General features: G+C 48.2%; 3 protein-coding genes across 3 annotated transcripts; 2 read left to right on the forward strand and 1 right to left on the reverse strand.

Annotated features, from left to right (window-relative positions):
- The first annotated feature begins 300 nt into the window (after nucleotides 1-300).
- ecsit (ECSIT signaling integrator) lies at nucleotides 301-5,205 on the forward strand. Its single transcript, XM_086056861.1, has 7 exons — nucleotides 301-566; nucleotides 1,114-1,222; nucleotides 1,984-2,359; nucleotides 2,424-2,647; nucleotides 3,151-3,357; nucleotides 3,649-3,754; nucleotides 3,831-5,205. The coding sequence occupies exons 2-7, from the start codon at nucleotides 1,121-1,123 to the stop codon at nucleotides 4,061-4,063; spliced, it is 1,248 nt and encodes a 415-aa protein (XP_085912987.1). The 5' UTR covers nucleotides 301-566; nucleotides 1,114-1,120; the 3' UTR covers nucleotides 4,064-5,205.
- Nucleotides 4,334-11,947, reverse strand: LOC147150728 (uncharacterized). Its single transcript, XM_086056849.1, has 7 exons — nucleotides 11,764-11,947; nucleotides 8,693-10,598; nucleotides 7,580-8,020; nucleotides 7,305-7,363; nucleotides 6,841-6,890; nucleotides 6,349-6,660; nucleotides 4,334-5,068 (listed from the first exon to the last, which is right to left on the reverse strand). The coding sequence occupies exons 2-7, from the start codon at nucleotides 10,472-10,474 to the stop codon at nucleotides 5,052-5,054; spliced, it is 2,661 nt and encodes an 886-aa protein (XP_085912975.1). The 5' UTR covers nucleotides 10,475-10,598; nucleotides 11,764-11,947; the 3' UTR covers nucleotides 4,334-5,051.
- A 1,106-nt stretch (nucleotides 11,948-13,053) lies between these two features.
- zfta (zinc finger translocation associated) lies at nucleotides 13,054-19,860 on the forward strand. The gene is made up of 6 exons (XM_086021688.1): nucleotides 13,054-13,430; nucleotides 13,485-13,512; nucleotides 16,183-16,683; nucleotides 17,461-17,799; nucleotides 17,940-18,329; nucleotides 19,379-19,860. The coding sequence occupies exons 1-6, from the start codon at nucleotides 13,332-13,334 to the stop codon at nucleotides 19,858-19,860; spliced, it is 1,839 nt and encodes a 612-aa protein (XP_085877814.1). The 5' UTR covers nucleotides 13,054-13,331.
- Nucleotides 19,861-21,467: the final 1,607 nt, after the last annotated feature.

The following is a 21,467-nucleotide window of genomic DNA, read 5'->3' on the forward strand; positions in this document are numbered from 1 at the left end:
TTGATAAAATAACAATACATTTCCATTTTACTTATCCCAGAGGTAAATGTTTTTCCTGGTGCTATTTTATCCTAGCACATTATATCGTTGTATAATGAAATGTAAACATGAAAACGGCTAAAATTAGTGTGAAATCCCATGTTTTACGGCATTTTTAGTATCTAATTTATGGATAGTATATCGAGCCTCTTCCTTGTCATTCTTCTGTTTTGGGGGTCACAAGGATTTGATTAAACGTAACAAAAACAAACTAAAACGGAGTCCTAATAAGCCCAGGCGGTACGGTGTTTTAATATAACTACAAGTTGTTAACAATAACGTCATACAATTTCCTCTTGCTTCAGTTCTTCTTCACTGAGTGCTATATGATGAAATGTAAAAGCTCTGGTCAGCTTCTTATCATAAAATGTACTTTTAAAATAGATTTTAGCTCAGCTTGTCAATGTAAAAGAACGGAAATAATGTTGATGTTCCTGTTGTCAAGGCCGGCGGCATTTGGGGGGACCCCGGAAGTCAGTCGGTGTTTCTACACGGTGACACTTATCAAGAGCAACTTCAAGGGGACGGTGAGCGACAAAAGCATTCGTTTTATAATACACACACGACAATGTACTACATTTTTCACATTGATCCCCACGACAATCACGATATACCGTTTAAATAAATTATGTCGTACGGTTGTATTACTAAAAAATGTATATTTAGTATTGTAAGCCACTATGTAAGCCATTGTTTGAAGCACAACACAGCACTCACATTTAAAGTACTTACATAATGATTCAGATTGCACAGTATTGCATAAAGGTTAAATGAAAATTCTACCTAAATGTTTGAAAACAAATTGTCAATGATTCAATGCAAATGTGTTGCATTTGTGAATTGTGTGTACTTGTGAATTGTATCTTTAAAAAAAAAAAAAAAGTACTGCACAGCTGCTTTGGGGAAAACAAAGTACTGTAGCAGATTACAAAAAAAAAAGAAGCTACTGTAACAGTATGCAGTTTGAACATGAACTGTGCTTAAACATAGCATACCAAAAATCATTTAATTCAATTGAAATACAAATAAAATAAATTCATTTGACTTGACTCCTGTGCTTTGTTCCCACTGCAGTTCCATCATGAAGTGCACACGCTGCCTGCTCCGGCTGCTGGTCCAGTCCGCCTACCCCACAGCCCGGCCCGCTCGACTCAGCTGGCTACGCAGTCCACAACACGATCAGGTAAGCAGTGGTTGGTTCTCAGGATAATTTGCACTGAGTATTGTGCTATCTTTTAAAAAAGTGCATACTGACAGTGTCGGTCGGGCCTGCGCACCGAAACAAATGTACTCAACTATTTACTCCTTCCTATAGTCCTATATTTTCTGTTTCTTTTTTGGGGCGGGGGGATTTATTTGGAGAAAATATTCTCTTCCATTAAATTCTATTATTACCTTTTTTTCTTTCTTGAACAAAAATTGTGTTATTAACTTGAAACAAAAATGTCAAAAACACAAATTAAGATCATTATTTTCATACATATATAAAAAATATTTTTACTTATTCTTGTAAGATTACATTCTCGTAAGAACTTTTTTTCATGAAAAAATATAAATTGTAACATTTTCTCCCCAAAAATAGTCAACTTTTTAATTCCTCTGGCATATTGGTGGTTACGTTAACTCAGTACAAATTAGTTGTATTTAACATTTTAGTACAATACATTTGCATTTAAGAAGTGCTTATTTCTAACCATTTATACTGGTGCATTTTTTATGACGACATTGTAATTTATTCTAGTTTTTTTTAAGCACAGTTGCTAATGTTGAAACTGTGCATGTTGCAGTGGCTTACGTTATTATTAAATATAATTATGAGGAATAAAGCTACGTCTCGTTTTTCTTGAATACGACTACAACACTGCTGTGCTGCTGAGCCCGGAAATGGTGAGAGCCCGTTATCCGTATAGTGCTGACACGCAATCATATGACGTCTTTGTACAGGCAGTGAGGTGTTTCCGCGGTAACAAAAGCGGCCCCGCGCCGGCCGAGTTCGTCGGCGATGGCCGCGGCAAGACGGTGGCGGTGGCGCGCGACCCCTTCGCCACGCAGCACAAAACCAAGGCGTCCTTCGCCGAGGCGCTGCAGGCGTTCGCCAAGGCCGACGTGAGGCGGCGGGGCCACGTGGAGTTCATCTACGCGGCGCTCAAGAAGATGCCCGAGTTTGGCGTGGAGCGCGACCTGGCCGTCTACAACCAGCTGCTGGACGTGTTTCCCAAGGAGGTGTTTGTGCCCAGGAACTTCATCCAGCGCATGTTCAACCACTATCCCCGGCAGCAGGAGTGCGCCGTGCAGTTACTGGAACAAATGGAGAACTACGGTGCGTGTCCGTGTTTCGCGATGCGCTCAAACCGACAAACTGAGCGTTTCGTCTTTCTCGCCAGGTGTCATGCCCAACGTGGAAACCAAGGTCCTGCTGGTGCAGATTTTTGGCGAGAAGGGCCACCCTGTGAGGAAGTACCAGCGCATCATGTACTGGTTCCCGAAATTCAAACACGCCAACCCTTTCCCCGTCCCGCATCGGCTGCCCGAAGACCCGGTGGACCTGGCTCGCTTCAGCCTGAAGCGCATAGCCAACGACCTGGACGCCAAAGTCACCGTTTACCAGGTGCCGTTTTAAGCCATCACGCATTGGGACCAACATTTTTCAAGTTGCCAAGAGAAACCCTTTCAGGAACCCTTTCAGGTCCCGTAGCACCAAGAAAACTTGCACACGTACAGTGGATTTAAAGAGGCGTTGAAATGCTAGGTTTTAGTGATACTTCAAAAAAAAAAAAAAAAAAAAACACATGTGAAAAACACATATGTCCAATTTTAGAAACCTTTTTCATTTTCATGCAATTAACCCATTCATGGAATAATATGTAAAATGAAAAAAATGGAGATAAGTGTTTTTCACAGGACAGCGCCATGGTTAAAAAGAGAGCAAAAAATGTTTTGTATGTTTCTTTCTGTGGATAAACGAGGAGGGGCATGTCAATTACAATCGGAAATCTTAAATGTTAACATCATTCTAAATGTTGTCATCGCTTTTCTTTTAGACAAATAAAGGCATTTTTGCACAGGAGTGTACACATTTTGACAATAGATTTGTTTTGTTCTCCTCACCAGATGCCGTGCGCAGACGTGACAGAGAGCGGCCACTCGATCACGTCGCCCCACATCGTGGGCATCCAAAGCCCCGAGCAGATGGAGCTCCTCGGCAAGCACGAGCCGAGCAGGCCCGTCTTCGTGGAGGGACCGTTTCCCCTTTGGCTGAAGAAGACCTGCGTCCACTACTACGTCCTCCGGGCCGAACCTTTGCCGCCCGGCGAGAAGGTGGGCGAGGCCAGACCTGATTGTGAGAAGAGCTGGCAAAAGACCTGAAAAAGGCTCTGAAATGTACTTTGGGAATTTTGTGATCCAACACAAAAGCAAAATTAGCTCATCATAATAACAGAAAAATTACCTGTATGTGATAATGTGGTGTCATTTTTCAATGTCATTCATCAGGTCTTGTCTTCCGCGGAGGTTGAACAAAAACGTAATGAGCCTGTTTGACAAAGGAAGGAGTTGAAAGTACAGATATGTTTTCTGAATTGTCTTCTTTTTTTTTTTTTTTTTTTAAAGGTGGAGGAGTCCTACGACCCAGAGCGGTGTTTGGCCTACCCTCTGCAACTTGACCTTGACTTAGATCGTGACTTTGGGGAGATGGAGACTTTTGATGTAGAAGATTGTAAGATTATTTCTACTAGACTAGAATCCCTCCAAAACAAATCTTTGGTAACTTGACACTTTTGTGTTTTCCCCAGTGGACGAAGGTCCGGTTTTTGCCATGTGCATGACCAGCCAGGGGGACCAGGCCACCCTCAACCAGTGGATCTCCGGTCTACAGGGGAGCAACCCCATCCTGGGCCAGATCCCCACCCTCTTCCGCCTGCAAGCCGGCCCAAGGGAGCTCCGAGTGGACACCTCGAGAGAGGAGTCCCCGGGAGAGGAGTCGCCACCCGAGGCCGTGGAGGAGGCGCAGAGGAGCAGGAACTGACCGTAGGACTCATTTATCCTTCCGTTTTCCACAAGGCTCGTCCCCACTAGGCGTCGCGGGTGAGCTGGAGCCCCCGTGGACTGGAATCGAGTTTGGGTCTTCAATGAATCCAGCATGCATGTTTCGGGGACGTGGTAGGAAGCCGGACTACCGGGAGAAAACAAACAAGTGGCCAAAGCCGAGACTTGAACCCCGGACATCAGACGTCCAAACCACCACGTGGACTCAAGAAGAAATAAATCAGGTGTGGCAAAAGAAAACCAAATGATCCCAAAGGTAAAAAAGAAGATTTAATTGCAGAAGAAAGGCTTTTGAAAACATTTAAGCAGTCAAGAAATCCCCAATCCACTCTTGAGAGGCACCAACACACAAACAATAAGCGAGTGTGCGCTAATCATCTATCGCAGGGGTCGGCAACGTCCGCGGCCCACTGCCAATCATATTTGGCCCGCCGAATGATGTTGTTGTGGGAAACCTCGCTGATGATTTGGGATCCAACAAAGTGCCACCATATTGTCGTGAGCAAAATAATGATGAAAATATCGGATGAATGGGGACGCAAGCGCACGCCAATATATATGAAGATGTCTTTTTGACAAAAAGCTGTGGGGAAAAGGCATACAGCATGTCGTCGCTGTCCTGTGAAAAACAATTTGGGGAAAAAAAAAAACATGTTCACATTAATGCGATGTCTGTAATGCGGAAACACCATTCAAGGAATGAAATGAAATAACAGCAATACTAAAATAAAAACCAAACTTTTATTTTTTACTTTCGATATCGTCCCAGCCCAACTGATACGATTTTTTTTGTTTGAGTTTGCCTGATGTAAATGTCATTTTGGCCACTGAATTGTTAGGAAAAAATGAGTCGCGCGGCCAAGTGAAGTTGCCGACCCCTGATACATATTGCATCGTCTAAAAAAAAACAACAACTTGTCGATGGAATGTCGTCGTGATGCCAGAGAAGGTTGCTTTCATCCCGCACTTCAGTTCATGTCCATTTCTGTAAAAACAAGCGAGGGGACGTTATTAATGAAAAGCTCTACTGAAATTGCAATTGCCATGGAAACAATGTCAATGTGGGCAGGTACCAATATTGAAATCAACAATAAACTGTGTTCCAAATAATTTGTGATCTGTTGTTTTTGTTCATTTTCTTCAACGTTTACATACCGACCTTTTTTTATTTTTTTTTATGTATGAGCTTCTATCAGGTTCCTGATTTGAATGAACAAAAGCACCACGGCATTCAATTCAATTTGCTTGACTCAAACTCCCTAATACGCCTTAACTGGAACAAAGCGGTTTATGCTTTCCGAGTCGCACACAAATGATTTAACAGTGCCACGCGTTTCCAATGTTTTCATTCGATGGCACTTGCTTGACAGAAATCCTTTAATGTACCTTTTTACGGGAAAAACTCATTTCAGCTCAGTTGTTCTACACAAATGATTCAACAGAATGATTTTATGCAATCCCCAGTATTTGATTCAGACATTTTTTTTTCCATAATACAAAGCACTTGCGTGACAGAAACTTCTTAGTATGCCTTTTTCTTGAGGAAACCCATTTTTTTTCTCTCTGAATTCTCCTCAAAAAAACCGAATGGCGGCTTTCTTGAAATGTGTTTTCATTCGGCAGCAGCTCTCTTCATATAATGCCCTCGCACGACAAACTCGGCGATAAGCCGTTTTCGGAAGAAACGCATTTTTGCTCTCTGATTAGTACACAGATTATTTAAAAGAATGATGATTTTCATGAAATGCACGGTATGCAAATAATGTAACAGCTGCCCTCATAATATGATGTACTTGACAGAAACTCCTTAATACGCCTTTTTCAGAGCAAACCTATTCCCCCCGCCCCTCTGAATTATCCACAAATGAACAGGACATTGACTTTGTTGAGATCTCCAGTGTTTGCATTCAGCTGCAGCATCTCTTTTAATATAATGCCCTCGCATGGCAAACTCCTTCATATGCCCTTTTTTTTTTTAAACAAACACATTTTGCTGTCCAAGCAGCAAGCAAATTATTTCCAAGAACCATCGTTTTCTTTCCAATTCCAGTGCTGTAATTCAGTGGCTTCTCAACGGCTGCTCTCTTAATACGACGTGTGACGGAAACTCCTTAATATGCCTTTACGGCGACACACAAATGACTTCCTTTCACAGAAACGCTTTCTACGCCGTCATTTGGAACGCGGTGTAAAGTGTCGTGCGTGACCCGATGGGTTTTTGTCAGCTCAGTATGTAGTGAGGTGCGTGAAGACGAGCGTCCCTACCTGGCAGAGTCGCGTCGCGCTGCTGGAGCTGCCTGGTGAAGAAGCGCTCACGGCGGGACACCTGCTCGTCCCAGGCCTCCAGGACGCGTCGGCGCTCGGCGGGCTCCAGCGCGCGCGTGTGCGGGTGGGCCTCGTCGATGTGCGCCAGCGCGCCCTCCAGGCTCTGCGAGTGCTGCAGCTGGCCGCACGCCATGCACACCAGCAGCTGGTTGAGCGGGTCGAAGTCCATGAGGTAGGAGTTCCTCCACGTGGCCCCCGACACGGGGCCCCCCTCGCCGGGGGGGCGCTCGCCGTCGGCGAGCAGAAGCTCATCTGGAAACGTGGTTGAGGAATATTACAACGTTTGCTTTCAAATCATTCGCTGCCACTGACGAATTGCCTTGTCTTTTCACGGTCCAGCCATTCAATCCCAGGAATGTTTTTTTTTTTTTCTTTCTTCCAAACGTGAGGGGAAAAGAGCCTGAAAATGCCTGTGGCCTGTCAGTATGTTACCTTGTAGAGGTGCTGCGTAGTGCGCGTCGGCCTCGCTGTCCACTGAATTGCTGTAAAACAAAAGAACAATACGACGTGAGAAGCGCGTCCATATGGATTTTTTCTCCCGTTCTCCATCTCCGCTTGCAGGAGTCGGAGCTCCTTCTCATAAACAAACAGCTCAAGAGCATGATTCTGAGGGACTCAAAACAGCGAGCGGCATTTACTGTTTCATGAGAAAGTAAGAATATATTCGCGTCCAATCAGCAAAACAGATGAGGATTCTGCTCATCTCGGCCGACCGATTGTTCGGTCGGGCCCTGACGCGTGCCAAAGGTGGCCGACTTCTGTCAAAAGAACAACCTCCAAGCAATTCAAGATACAAACACAGTCGTGGGACGTCATTGTTTTGTAAGTAGTGCGGCGTCTGTAACCTTAACAAAGAAAGAAAGAAAGAAAGAAACAAAAAAGCTGAAGTTTTCTACCTGAGAAGATGTTCTGACATGTCACTCGTACGGTCGGACATGGCCCGCTGACAAAAATCCTGTGTGGTGATTAAAAGAGATGGATACAAAATTAAAGGTATTGCATGGAGAACCAAAATGTGCCCGTCGCTAGCGTAAGCTAAATCAACAAAGAGACATGATTTGCTGTCACACGGCGCGGTCAGAATCACTGTACTGCGCCCTCTGTCTTGAAATAAGTGTCCGGCCTCCTATATCAGTAAGCGGCCCTGCATTTTGTCCCCCGATATTTGTACCTGGAGGTTCTGGGAAGGCGGCGCGCGGGCCATCCTCGGGGGGATCCCCTTCTCCCCTCCAGACTTCCGGGCTCTCTGCTCCTTCTTTTTGATCCTCCAGTACTCGCGCTTCCGCTTCAGAAAGTCCTCCTCGGACTCCTCGGGGCGGCGCTTGGGAGGGCCCGAGGTGTTCATCGGCGCCAAGGACGGGCAGAACCGATGGAAAGGGGTGGGACGCACGCTTGGAGCGGGAGGCTCCATGAGGTGCGCCATTATGTTGGGAAGCGGGTTGTCCGGGGGTTTGAGAGCGGAGAGCGCGGGGTCCGAGTCTGCGCAGTTGGCAGGTTGGGCGGCGAGGGTCCCCGGCGATTTGAGCGGGACGGTGGGAACGCACGGGGCCGGTTTAGGGAGGAGCTTCACCGGCATCTTGTTCACGAAGGAGCGCGCGGCGAGCGCTGCGGCCTGCCGGTCAAAAACGCACAGAGATGACATAAAAGGCAAAAACAAAATGCCTTTTAAACTGTCACAAGGAAAAGGAAAACTCAAGGGGGCGACCGTCACCCCCCCGGACCTCGAACACTATTGAGAACCTGTGCAACTGTAAGCAACGGTGGTAGCAACTCCTCAAATGAGACACAGGCATAAACTATCCATCGGCTTACGAGACGCGTGGTTAAGGTGATGTGGAAATCGACAAACCGTCCACCAATTTGCTCGGAGACTTTTGTCCGGAGCCTAAACGAGCCGATGAAACTTTTTCCGAGGGGCCCCGCTTGGTGAATGCTATTTTTGCCGCCCGCGCGGTGTCAAGTCCCAGGAAGAGGTTTGCAGTAACGAATCAGGTTTCATCACACAAGTCACCGAGGGACGCGCATGGACACGCGGATGGAAACGCAGACGAGCGCCGCTGCACAAAAATCTCACACGCGGGGAGACAAACACATCAACACTTTGTTGGAGACACTTGGACACCATGGCACACAAACAAGCATGGTACATGGACGCTCACACAGGGGACACGCGCGGCGTCTCTCACACATCCAATAGAGACAGATGCACTCACGCAAGGCCGAGGCACGCTTGTGGAATAGAGCGCTCAAACAAAGGCACACGGAGAACGCCAAGGTGTGTCACCTGGTTGCTCCTGAGGGGAAGCCCGGCACGGGCGCGGGCGGCGGCAGCGCCACGGCCGCGGGCAACGGCAACGGCAGCGCCACGGCCGCGGGCAACGGCAACGGCAGCGCCACGGCCTCGGCCGGCGCCGGCGCCCTTGCCCTGCCTCTCCTTCTGCCGGGCCCTCTGCTGCCTCTTCATCAGCTTCCAGTACTCGCGCTTCTGCTGCAGGCCGACGGCCACGCTTGGGCAACGCCAGCCGAGCGCATCGGGCCCTTGAGCTCGGACAACGGGGGGCGCGTCGGCTACCTCCACTCGGTCGGGCTCCTCTTTGATCTGCAAGTCAGCGGGTTCCCCTTTCACCTTGGTCCCAACCTCGGGCTCTTGGTCTTTGCCGTCGCTCGCCGCGCTCAGGGACTCCTCCAAGAGCTTCTTCATGGAGGCCACCGCCAGCAGAGTGGTCGCCTGGCATTCGGCGGCCGGCGCCAGCTCCGGCTCAAGCTTGGGCAGCAGAAGGGGAGGCTTGAGGTCCGGACAGAGTTCTTGTTCCGGGGCGGGACGTAGATCGGGCTCCTGTTTGATGGCCTTCGCCGGCTCGCCGGCGTTGAGGGGCGGCGCTTGGCACGCCGGCCTCGGGTTCCTTTGGACCGTCGGGCCGAGTCTGGCCTCAGCGCCGCCTTGCCTGAGGCGCGCGGCGTGCGCCGCCCGCTGCTGCCGCTTCGTCAGCCTCCAGTATTCCCGCTTCCTTGCCATCCGGTCTTCGTTGGTCAACCCTTTATCCGAAAGGAGCGCCTTCGCGACGCAGCCGGCTCGGCCGACGCGCGAGGCCGCGTTGGGAAAAGTGGGCTTGCGCTGGCCCGGAGGACAAGTGAGGGTGAGGTGAGCGCACGATCGGACGGGCGTCGTCTTTGAGCTGCGGGGGGGCGCTCTCGGGAGGACTTTGGCTTCACAAACGCCGAGGCCATCTTTCCCGGCGACGCCATTGAAGGAGTGCGTCCGGGGAACGCTGGCAGCGCCGGCCCCCTCCTCTTCCGCGGCGCTCCCGACGGCCTCCCGGACGGCCCCCCGGACGGCCCCCCGGACGGCCTCCGACGCCCGGGCCCTCCTCATCTCCTTCAGGATGTTCTGGTAGCGTCGGACTCGCCGCGTCAGGGTCTCCTTCTCCTTGAGCCGGGCCTTGGCCTCCATCGACATCTTGGCCCGCTGCTCCCGCTTTTTAATCCGCCAGTACTCTCTCTGTTTGGCTAAGATCTGCTCCGGAGCGCCGCCCGCGTCCATCGGGGCGATGCCTTTCATTTTCGACGACAGCAAATTGTCTTTTGGATGTCTTGGCGCTTCCAAGAATCTCTGCCGAGCTGTTCTGCTTTGAGGGATGCTTGACGGAGGCACCAAATTCGGAGGCTGTCTCGCCGATTCTTTGGCCAGTCGCGAGGATTTGCGCAAAGTCTGTGTTTGGGTTTGGCCGCCTTGGTTGGCGTGAGGAAAAAGAAAGTGAGCGGACGCCGTTATCACCGGCGGCGTGACTTTCTCTCTGGATTTGCTGAGCCTGGCCGCCATCTTGGCCCGCTGCTCTCGCTTTTTCAGCCTCCAGTGCTCCCGGCGACGGGCCACCCAATCCTCCTCGTTTTCGGTCGCCGACGTGCGCGCGGCCGTGACCCGCGCGGAGGCTCGCGTCCGGCCACCGTTGGTCATCGTCCCGACGGTCCGGGTGATTTTAACCGAGGGACCCGATGAACCGGAAGCCGCCGGGGTGGCGCCGTCCGACTCGGAGGCCGAGCCGCCTTCGCTCTTGACCGTCGGCATGCTACTGCAAACCTGCAAGATCTCGTCCCATGGAGTCCTTCATTCCTTCCGTCCGCAAAGTTTTGTTCTGCCGGTGTGGGCCTGTTATGCCGGTGTGGGCCTGTTATTTAAAAAGTCGGGTGTCCTACGGGACAGGGAGCAGATCATACAGAGCTGGTGTGAGAACAAAACAAGAAAAAAATAGGGAGTGTCTAAATCGGCAACTACAATAAAATAACTCACAAAATATTTAAACGAATGGGTATGTAAAAAAGAAAAACGGGGAAAATGATGTCTGTGTGTAGAAATATAATAAAACGACCCCCCCCCCCCCCCAAAAAAAAATGCGCGTAAACTCCTATTGGAAGTACATGCAAATAGTTTTTGTGCAATACATTTTAATTCAGGGTTGTCAAACTCATTTTGGTCACGGTTTCCTTCGCAGGGCTATCGTCAAAGTGGACCCAAATCAATGTATGATGACTCACTTCATGTTACGCATACACAACAAATTGATGAACGCCTGGTTTCAAATCAAAGGCCTGTAAAAAGACTGTGTTCTATTATTTATTTTAAAAGGGAATTGGTAACAAACAATGCTTGCAATATCTCAAATATTTTTTAAAGTGAAGACAATTTGCAATTTTGATATTTCAGCAAGAGACAATTAAGTTGGTGAACATAATTTGCTTTTGTGTGCCACATAAAGTGACCTGGCAGGCCAGATTTGGCCTAAAGTTGACGCTTGTGTCAAGCAAACCGTATAACCGAATCCTTTATTTAAGTGCAGTTCATGTTTGAAAGGAATGTAATATTGCAGCGGCTTACAATACCAATAATAGAAAAATATTTCTTGTTTCACGAATGTGAAGTTTGCTTTCACTGATGATAGGTTCCATGTTATTCATTGTATCGGTCATATTTGCTTTCATCTAACGTCTTTTGTTTTGGCGTGGGGCGTAAGAACGCCCGACTGTCCCTTTAAATGTGTCGTCATGGTGACACTCTGCCTTTAAATGTGTCCCCCCCTTGTACCTTAATTTCACCCGCCGACCGTCAAAATGTCCCATTTAGGGAGCGTTTTGCTCCATTCAAACCGCGGCGAACTCAAGTCCCACCGAGCACGCGAGCAAAGACGAGCGCAAAACGGCTTCGTCGGCGGGGACGGTCGTCGAACGAGGCCCCGACGAGGCTACACGGTCCGTGTCTCACAATGGACATCTTGTCCTCGTTGCTTGTCTACGCCTGTGGTGCCTCTGGCGACAAGCGAGAAAGGAGGAAGTGGAGTAAAAACATGCACGGTCGTTTACCTGGTCACTGAGTAACTTTAGTCAGTTTTGGTTTTGATTTTTTTTGGACGGGGTGAGGGTTTTCGGTGTCTATGTGAGGACAGCTCGGTGAGGACTCCGCGGTTAGCTCCCGCCACTAGCCGAGTAGCCAGCCGGGGACTGGCTGCCTTGACAACGCGCCGCAGGACCCGGATATTGGCCCGACCTACTACATATGGACACACCTCTCGCTGTGTTTGGGGCGGGGGAAAATAGACTTTCTAGAAACAAAGATTCATAAAAATAATTAAAAAAAAAAAAAAAAAAACGGTTCAAACGTGTGTTCCTAAAACAATTAAAAAAGCAATAAAGTATATTTTTAAAAATGAATGCGTGCGTAAAAATGACATTTAAAAAAATTAATATTGAAACCAGTGTGCATTTAAAATGAATAAAAAATAAAAGATACAAAAATGTGTGGGAAATCTAAATATTTAAAAACGTGTGCATGTGTAAAATAAAATGTAAAATAAATGTTAATTAAAATTTTAAATATGTGTCTTAAAAACAGAAATTTAATAACATTTATAATGATTTTGTGTGTGTGTAAAAATAAAAATCTACCGTATGTGCGTAAACAATGAATACAATGATTAAAAGGTGATACTGTGTACAAAACAAAACACGTATTTGTAAGGCGTGATTGTGTTTAACAAAAAAACAATGGAAAATATTAAAAAGGTGTTTGTGTAAAAATTGAGGAAAAATAGAACAAAACGTAATAAATAATGAATGTTCGTAGTAAAAAAATTAAAATGTGTGTAAAATTAAATAAAACGTGAGTGTAAAATTTTCAATAAATAAGGCCAAAACAAAAGTCAATGTGCAGATCAACAATTAAAAAAAAAAATCAATGTTTGTGTGTATCTAAAAAATACAAAATAATGTAACGCAAACATCATCATTACACCTTGTTCCAGACCTTCACATTACTCACTGGCATTGACTTGAATTTGATTTCTGTATTATAAGAATATCTATCTATCTATCTATCTATCTATCTATCTATCTATCTATCTATCTATCTATCTATCTATCTATCTATCTATCTATCTATCTATCTATCTGTCTATCTATCTGTCTATCTGTCTATCTATCTATCACACGGTGGCTAAACACTACTGTTTAACATAATTGTCCTTTCTGTGAATAATAATGAAGATGGCGATGATAATAACGGGCGACCTGCCGAACGTGTGATGACGCAACAGCGGTCATGGGCTCTGGTGGACGCGGGTACTGTCTCTTTAAATTTACCCAGGAGCCCCTTAAGGAGCCCCAGGGGCCCCTCGTCCGGCTCCCCACCCTGAAGACAAGCAAGAGTCTCCAAAATACGCGATTGTAGGCCCACGCGCACGCATTTGCCGAACCTTTTCCACGGGAGAACCTGTGAAAAGTTAACTTGTGGGGTTTACATTGACGGGGTCGCGCGCGCGCACGCAGCACGCACACACACACACTCGTCGTCGGAGCTTCCGTGCGATGCCAGATGCGCGTCGCGAACGTGCTCGTGCGCGCGTGACACGTCCCGGAACCGGAGCGAGTGCGGGATGGACGACGCCGCCGCCGAGCTCCGGTGTGTCAAGCGGGCACGGCCGGAGCCGGAGCCGGAGCCGCTCTCATTAACCGTACGCGGAGAGGAGGAGGAGGCGGAGGAGGAGGAGGAGGAGGAGGAGGAGGAGGAGGAGGAGGAGGAAGAAGAGGCGGCCCGCGGCCACAGCGACTCTGGAGGTGAGGTTGAACAAAAAGGAAACTCAGTGTTGTGCTTTTCATGCGTGCGTGGCTGTCAACTCCACGGCCATTGTCAGTGGGACAATACCAATACGGCTTGGCCCCTCTGTCTGTGTGGGCTCCTGTAAACAAAGGCTTAACAGCGCCGAGGCGCGCGCGGACGCCATCGTGTGGACGGTGGAGGCACAACAGCTTCATTTCATTTATTTATTTATTTGAAATCCCGAGCTAACCAAGCTAGCGTTAGCATGAAGGTCCCAGAAGATTCCGGGCATTCATTTTCAAAAGTGCTGCTGGAGTCTATTCCAGATGGCTTTCATTTAGAGGCAGGCTGCACCCTGGACTGGTCGCCAGCCATTCGCAGGGAACATAGGGACAAACACCACCAATCCCATCTTCGAGACAGTTTGTCCTCATTTGGTTGCATGCGAGATGGACTTCATCCCACTTTACTCCATGTCAACTGGGATTAGGCTCCGGATCAGCAGCGACTCTTCTGAAATTGCTTGTTTGTCTTCATGTGTCCTGTGATCGACTGGCAACCAATCCAGGGTGTACCTGGTCTCATTCCTAAAGTGTTCTGGAATAGGCTTGTTAGGTTTAAGGTCTAAATCACGATACTTACCCTAATTACCTGACTCCAAATTATTGACCATATACTGATTATTTGAACCGACATTAACCTTAGCTTCACCTTACCTAACAATTATGCGTGCTCGTTCCGTAAGAGAGAAGACCAGAAAGCCAATCAGCCGAATCACCGAGATTTCATTCCTAACAGCAAAAGCTAATACAGCATCGGGGGCTCGGTTCCCTCTCAATACAGATCTGTGCGCTCCTGTGGCCATCAGAGAGCGACACCGCACCCGAGTCGCCCCCGAACAGTTATAGAAAACAATATGCAAATGAAACACACCAAAAACACCAGCCACTATCCTTTCATTAGTCACATGGTATCTGCAATATATTTCTTCAGATGCTGATTGGGTCTCTTTTCCCCGCCGTCTCAGATGACGCCTTTTCTTGTGCACATGACTCGCTGGGTTGTAGCTCCTGAAAACACCAAGTTATCTGCCTTCCAAGAGGCCGGGGCCTTTGGGGAGAAACTGTGGCCCCCGCCTTTGTCTCCCTGTTTTTCACCGGCGGCACCTGGTACCATCAAACCGCCCACACATTGTGTTCCTCTGATACATCCGCTCCCCTGAAACTGCAACCTTGAAACAGCTCTACTTCTACTCATTTGTAAGACAACTTTGAACCATTCCTAAATGGTTAACATACATTTCGATATCTTCGCAAACTAATCATAAAACCCTTCACTAGCCATACATGGATTTGTCTTCACAAACTAATAATGAAACCCTTCAGGCTCCAACTCACTGCCAATCGAAGGCAGAGGGCAGGCCTCTTGCGTCGCCTCGGTTACTGACAACCTTTTTTGTTTCACCGCAAAACAGTGCTATCACTATCTGTGCATTTTTTTTGCGCCAGGATCCCTTCATGGAGTCTTGAGAGCCTCGAGTATCTCAGTATCGTGAATCGTGACTCACAGAAGTGAGATTTATATTTCACAGCCAGTTATAATGTCATTCTTATCAATGAAATGTGCATTTTTTGAGCTTCTCCCAGACTTATTGGTACAACAGTATGCCACGCATTGTGGCCTTTTCGCCAGAGTGGAAAAATAACGTGAATACGCAGCGGAAACATCAAAGTATTCAAGTTTGGCTAGCTTAGCGAGCGCCAACGTAAGATGGCTGCCGGGGCCTTCGCTTCTCGCAACGGTGAGTAACGTGGTCCAGGTTATTATGTACGGCCCTGCTTCAACTCCCCTGGTGCCCTAAAAAGAACAATTAGAAGAGAGAGGGAAAAAAAAAAACATACATTAAATTGCAATATTGAGGGGGAAAAAGTGCAATTAGATTACACTGGTCAATTCATTTTTCATCATTTTTTTTTTTTTTTTTTTTTTACAGAGTAGCAAGTGAACTTTTCATGATCATTTTGTGGTACTGATTCTGAATATGCCCGTGTTTTTTTTTTTTCGGCCCTAGCGCATCAGCTTTTCATCATACAGGAAGTCCTTGAATTATGACCTATGTCGTTTTGACTTGACGACGCCCGTGCCTCCTCCTCCATTTTGTCCCCAGCGCCATAGTGACCACGTTTACATGCAGTCAGTATTCGGGTTAAAGTGAAAATTCCGATTTCCGAAACATTCTGAATATCCCGTTTACATGAATGAGCGGACAAAGATGCTCCGGCATTTGAATGACCCACACACGCGGAAATTAAATAAATGAACTAAATAAAAAGTCCGAAATTATACGCCATATTGTGCATGCTTTTGTACGTCAGACTGCCTCGGAGCTGCCTCGGAGTGCGACTGTCTATTCATGCCAATGAAACTCCTCATAGTACTCAACATAGTTACTTGATACAGAGGTGGCACAGGGTGGCGGCAAAGCACTAGTTTTGTCGATCGGAAAGTCCAACTCGCTTGAGCCTGAGATGCCACAAGATGGCAGCAAAGTACATCTGTGATGAAAACTCGCTGTTTACCGGTGTTCTTTTTTCAAAACGATTCTCTGGAAAATCCCCGACCGCAACCCAAAGGAGAACGCGAACATAGCGAACTGAGTCCAAGCGCACAACGTTGTGTCTTTTTAGCGGAGGACGCACTTGCCAACGGCCACGGCGCCCGAGACCAGCCCGAGGCCGGCTCGGCGGCGGCGGCGGTCCGATCGGCGGGCACCAGCTACTGGAGCATCAGCGAGGGTCCGGACCGGCCGCCCATCTTGTCGCCGGCGCCCGGTCCGTCGGGACGCAAAGTGCGGCGGGCGTCGCGGCCGGGCCTGAGTCGCATCCCGGGCCGCGACCACCGCCGCTACTACCACGAGTACTGGCGCAGCGAGTACCTGATGGACTTTGACCCGCTGCGGCACGGCATGATCTGCATGGTGTGCGGCAGCTCGCTGGCCACCCTCAAGCTGAGCACCATCAAGCGCCACATCCGCCAGAAGCACCCCGACTCGCTGCTGTGGAGCGCCGCCGACAAGGAGGTCATCCGCTCGGGCTGGGAGAGCCACCTGAGCCTCGGCGCCCGACCCGGCCGCACCTCGCCTCCCGGGGACCGGGAGGCCGACGGCGAGGAGCTCGCCGATGCCACCGGTGAGTCCGCTTCGCATCGACGGCAACGATCAGAACGATCAAAAAGATTCGGCCGCTCGTTTGACCTGTGCAGTCAACATTTTTTGTTCAGCAATTATGTCAGAAATGCGCATGAATCTACTTACACAAAATGCAAGTAAGCTATATTGGCTATAATTCAAAATTGCCCTGATGTTGAATAATTGGATCTAATTGTGAATTATAAAATCAAATCTGTCATTAAAATACAATTGTACATAAAATCCCCAAATATCAATGCGCTTATTTTGTTAAACTGACTAAATCGTTAAATTACCGATGAAATAAAAAATGACACTGGGTTATTTTTGAGTAAATTCCATTAAAATACACCATTGTACATTCATTTTTACTTTTTTTTTTTTTTTTTTTAAATGTAGGGTGGGTTATCTCATTAAAATGAACTTTATGTAAGGTACCTTAACAATTTCCTCCAAAAATTGCACATTTTATTTGATTTGATCAAATTGGCAAATAGATTAGAATTGAATGAATTATAAACAAAAGGAGTTTATTTTGGAATTATTGTTACAATACTAATTAATGAGGAAGCGGATCAATATGAAGATGCAAAACTTTTATTTCTATAAATCTCTGCCAACATGGTCACTTTGACACCATTCCTAGGAATTCACAATTTCCCATTTTATTTGACGAAATAATTGGCAAGTTCAATACAGCGGTGTGAATTATTTTATGAGTCAAACTATTTTCATTTTGTGTTTAGTTTTTTTTTCTTCCCCACCTATCATCCTTCAGGAGGCACGGTGCCTGTCGCGCAGCCGCACCGGAGGCCGAGCCTCTCCCCTCAGCAGTCGGAGGCGGGCGCCGCGGCGGCGGCTGCGGCGGGCGCGGCGGAGGAGGCCCGCACGCTGGAGTGCTACCTGAACGCCTCGCTGCACGCGTGGTTCCGCCAGGAGTTCCTGATGGAGTACGAGGCGGAGGCGGGCCGGCTGCTGTGCATGCTGTGCGGCGGCCAGCTGCCCTCGCTGCACCTGGACCACATCAAGAGCCACGTGCTCCAGCGCCACCCCGACTCGCTCGTCTACACCTCCGAGCAGAAGCACTGCGTCCTGCAGGCCTGGGCTCAGACTCACGGTGAGCGCGGCCCCCGCGCGACTACGTAGCTATTGACGTTTGCGGCCGGAAGCCCGTCTCGGCCTCCGGGCGGGTGCAAAAGTGCGCAGGGGTCGACAAATGACGCGAAAACGCTGACATTTTTCTCTTGGCCGCGACAGACGAGTCGGAGAACTCCATCCAATCGGAAGCAAACGCCAAAGACGACGGCAGGTGGGAGGCGTCGCCGTCTCGGGACGGCAGCCTGATCGGCGAGGACGGCGGCGTGGAGGCTCCCCGGCCGGGCCCCGCCCGCGCCAAGCGGCGCCGGGGCGCCTGCGGCGAGTCGTGGCAGCTGCGCCTGGACTATCTGGTGGCGTACGGGCCCCGGGGCCGCCACGTCTACTGCATGGTGTGCTCGCAGGTGCTGCGCGGAACGCAAGTGCGCAGCTTCCGCCGCCACATCCAGGAATGCCATCCCGAGACGTTGAGCCTGAGCCAGCAAGAACGCGAAGCCGCCGCCGCCGCCTGGACCAAAGACTACTGCGCGGACGGCATCCTGGCGCAAGACGGTGAGGCAACACCCATTCAGACTTCTCCAGAGCATTTCACGCGGCTCCACTTTTTCCCCCCAGATTTTTACAATTACATTATGCATCCACTTCTCACCTTGAAAAATAATCGCTTATTAAATGGCAATATTTGAGTGGGGGGGGTGGGGCATCACAAATGGATTCGTTTTCTAATCGTTAGTCGTTTTTGACCCAAGTCATGTGAATGAGTGCCAGACATTTTCACACCCTCTTTTACACTCACATTGGAAAAAAAAGATTCCTGGGATTGAATGTCCAGACTGTGAAAAGACAGCGATACTTCTTTGGCAGTGAATGAGTTAATTACGAGTTGTTAATGATGCAGGACGTTTATTGGTCGGTTTGTTGCTCCCAATGCGTTGAGGTCAAAGTTCAGCTGTAAAGGTTAAAAGGCATTTTAGGTTCGTCCTCCTGAAAGTTCATCCAAGCGCTCCAGATCGCACATTTTAGGGGACGGGTGCACGGACATAGCTTTTATGTTTCAACAAATTTAGGTCCAACGTTTTCTTACAATTATCAGGTTATGTGCAAAATTTTGACGGGGAAAAAAAAAAAAAGATTGCATTCGTGAACATAAAATGTGGAAAAAGTGAATATTGACATTTTTTTAACGTAAATTAGCAAAACACTTTAGATTGTAATCTTAATCTGTTTGCACAATTTGGAGGAATTTCAATTTATTCATTCCGTTTGGGAATAAGGCTGGATCGTAACAAAATGTAGAAAAAGTGAATGACATGAATGAGCAAAGACTGTTTATGTCATTTCTGAGTTTTTCTTGTATATATGAAGAAGTGGGGGAAAAAAAAAAAAAGGGGGGGGGTTAACGTGCAAATATCTGAGGACAACAAATATCCCATTTAGGAGTAAGGCTGTAAGATAAAAATGTAGAACACTTTCCGGATGCTCCGTACCTTGATTGGCCCCTTCTGTCATTTTGAGGTTCCTGTTTTTATTTTTTTTAATTATTTTTGTCGTCGTCAAAAGCTTCTTCCATCCGTCTCACTTTTGACTTCCTCAATCTGCAGAAATCAGCACAAGTGACGGCGGTGTCCCAAATAGCAGCGAAGGCCCGAATGAGGACGGCTCCCCTGACACCAAACCGGCGGTGAAAGAAGAAGACGAGGAGGACGAGGAGGAGGATGGAGGAGTCAAGGGCACGGCCAAGGACGCGGCCAAGGACGCTAGCTGGCGCCACGGCCACTACCCGGGCAAGGACCAGCGGCGGAACTACCAGGTGCGCTGGCGCACGGACTTCCTCATGGACTACGACTGCCGGCGGCACGGGCTCATCTGCATGGTGTGCGGCGCGGCGTTGGCCACGCTCAAGGTGAGCACCATCAAGCGCCACATCCAGCAGGTGCACGCGCACTCGCTGCGCTACGGCGACGACGACAAGCGCCGCGCCGCGCTCGCCTACGACCGCGACGCCGGCCGCTTCGTCCACGCCGACGACTGCGTCCTCTCCCGGGATCACGCGCGCACCGACACGGGGCACTTTGCCACTTAGGGGCTGCGGGGGTGGGGGTGGGGGTGGGGGGGGGGGGGGGGGGGCGCCCTTCCGACCAGGCCCGGGACGGACTACGGAAGCGCGTTATTCCCAAAAGCTCTTCCAAGAAATACAGTGCATCAGGGAAGTATGTGCAGCGCTACACTTTTATGTTAGTTTTATTCCAAAATGGAATAAATACTTTTTCCCCCCTTAAAATTCTGCACATAACTCCGAATTCAAAAAAAAAAAAAAAAAAAGTGTCTTTAAATGTATTAATTTATTTAAAAAAGAAAACCAGGAAATCACATGTAAGCACCACCACCATCAGATGGCGGCTATGATAACGACAGTGAATGGCAAAATCTTCCTTCCGCATCAAAATGGAATAAAATCGTTTTTATGCGCTTTAAGTTGTACCACAGCTTCCCTTTATCATAACATTGCCCTTTGGGAGTCAATTTTGCAAATGTACTAAATAAGAAACATACTCATTGCTATTTGATGTTTCAGCCTTATTCCAATGTGGAATCAATTCATGAAAAGTCTTCATTTTCACAAAACATGTAGTGTTTGCCCATGTATTCACCAGAAAAGCTTTGGAGCCCTTTGCCGCCATCCTGTCAGGTGAATGGCAAAATTCGCCACAGGGGTTCCATGCATGAATGAACCAATACATCTCCGGCTTCTGTTACAATTCGTATTTAAATACAACTGGGAATCGAGTTGTTCACATTTTGACGTCACGTGACCAAGAAGTGAGCAGTGAATACTTTCCGCATGCACCGTATGTGCCCCGTGATTGGCCGGCGGCCAGCGCAGGGCGCGCCCCGCCTCTCGCTCGCTAATGAGGACTAGACAATGAGAACTAGACAAAAATGAACGGATGAGCACTTGCAGCCCGCTTGGACTAAACGCATGAGTCACATGGACACGGCGGCACGAACAACTTTTGAACGCTTCTCAACCTGGAAAATTCTCAGGGATTGTGCTTTCGTTTCAATCGACGTCCGACGGAAGACTGGTCGGTGCGTGACAAATTTGGAAAAGTTTCAAATTAAGAGCCAAGTAGAAACCATGCGTTGCTAAAGACAGCAAAAGGGCACTTAGGTAACATTCACTTGTTTTCCAGACAGTGGCACTTAAATGTGATCAAGTAGTGACATCGGCTAAAATTTTCAATGGTCCACAAAAAGCACTTAACTCATTTGAAATGACAGGAATGAAATGTCAACGTGTGTTTTTGTTACATGTGCTTGACCTTAATGTCATCTTTGATTAAATAATACAATATACGGATGCCCGTGTTTCCTTCTAACACCATAGCATTTGTACATTTTGAAAATTCTTTGCTCCACGGTGGCGTCCTTACCCACAATGCAACGCGGCGCGCCGAGTTGTCCACACTCCAGTTAGCCGCCGCCGTTCATGATTTTTGACTTTGGCCCTGTTATGAAACACATCACAGTGGCTTCAAATGCGACACTGACTGGATTTGGGATGCATTTCTTGAACTCGCTGTTTCCTGACCTTCACTAAACACAAAAAGTAGGCGGGAAATGTCATAAATGGACTTACCCAATGCTTATTCTGCTGGTAGATACACACGTTCATGATGTACCTCCTGC

This window comes from Filicampus tigris, chromosome 2, assembly GCF_054856515.1.
Source record: "Filicampus tigris isolate MCC_2025a chromosome 2, RoL_Ftig_1.0, whole genome shotgun sequence".
NCBI lineage: Eukaryota > Metazoa > Chordata > Actinopteri > Syngnathiformes > Syngnathidae > Filicampus > Filicampus tigris.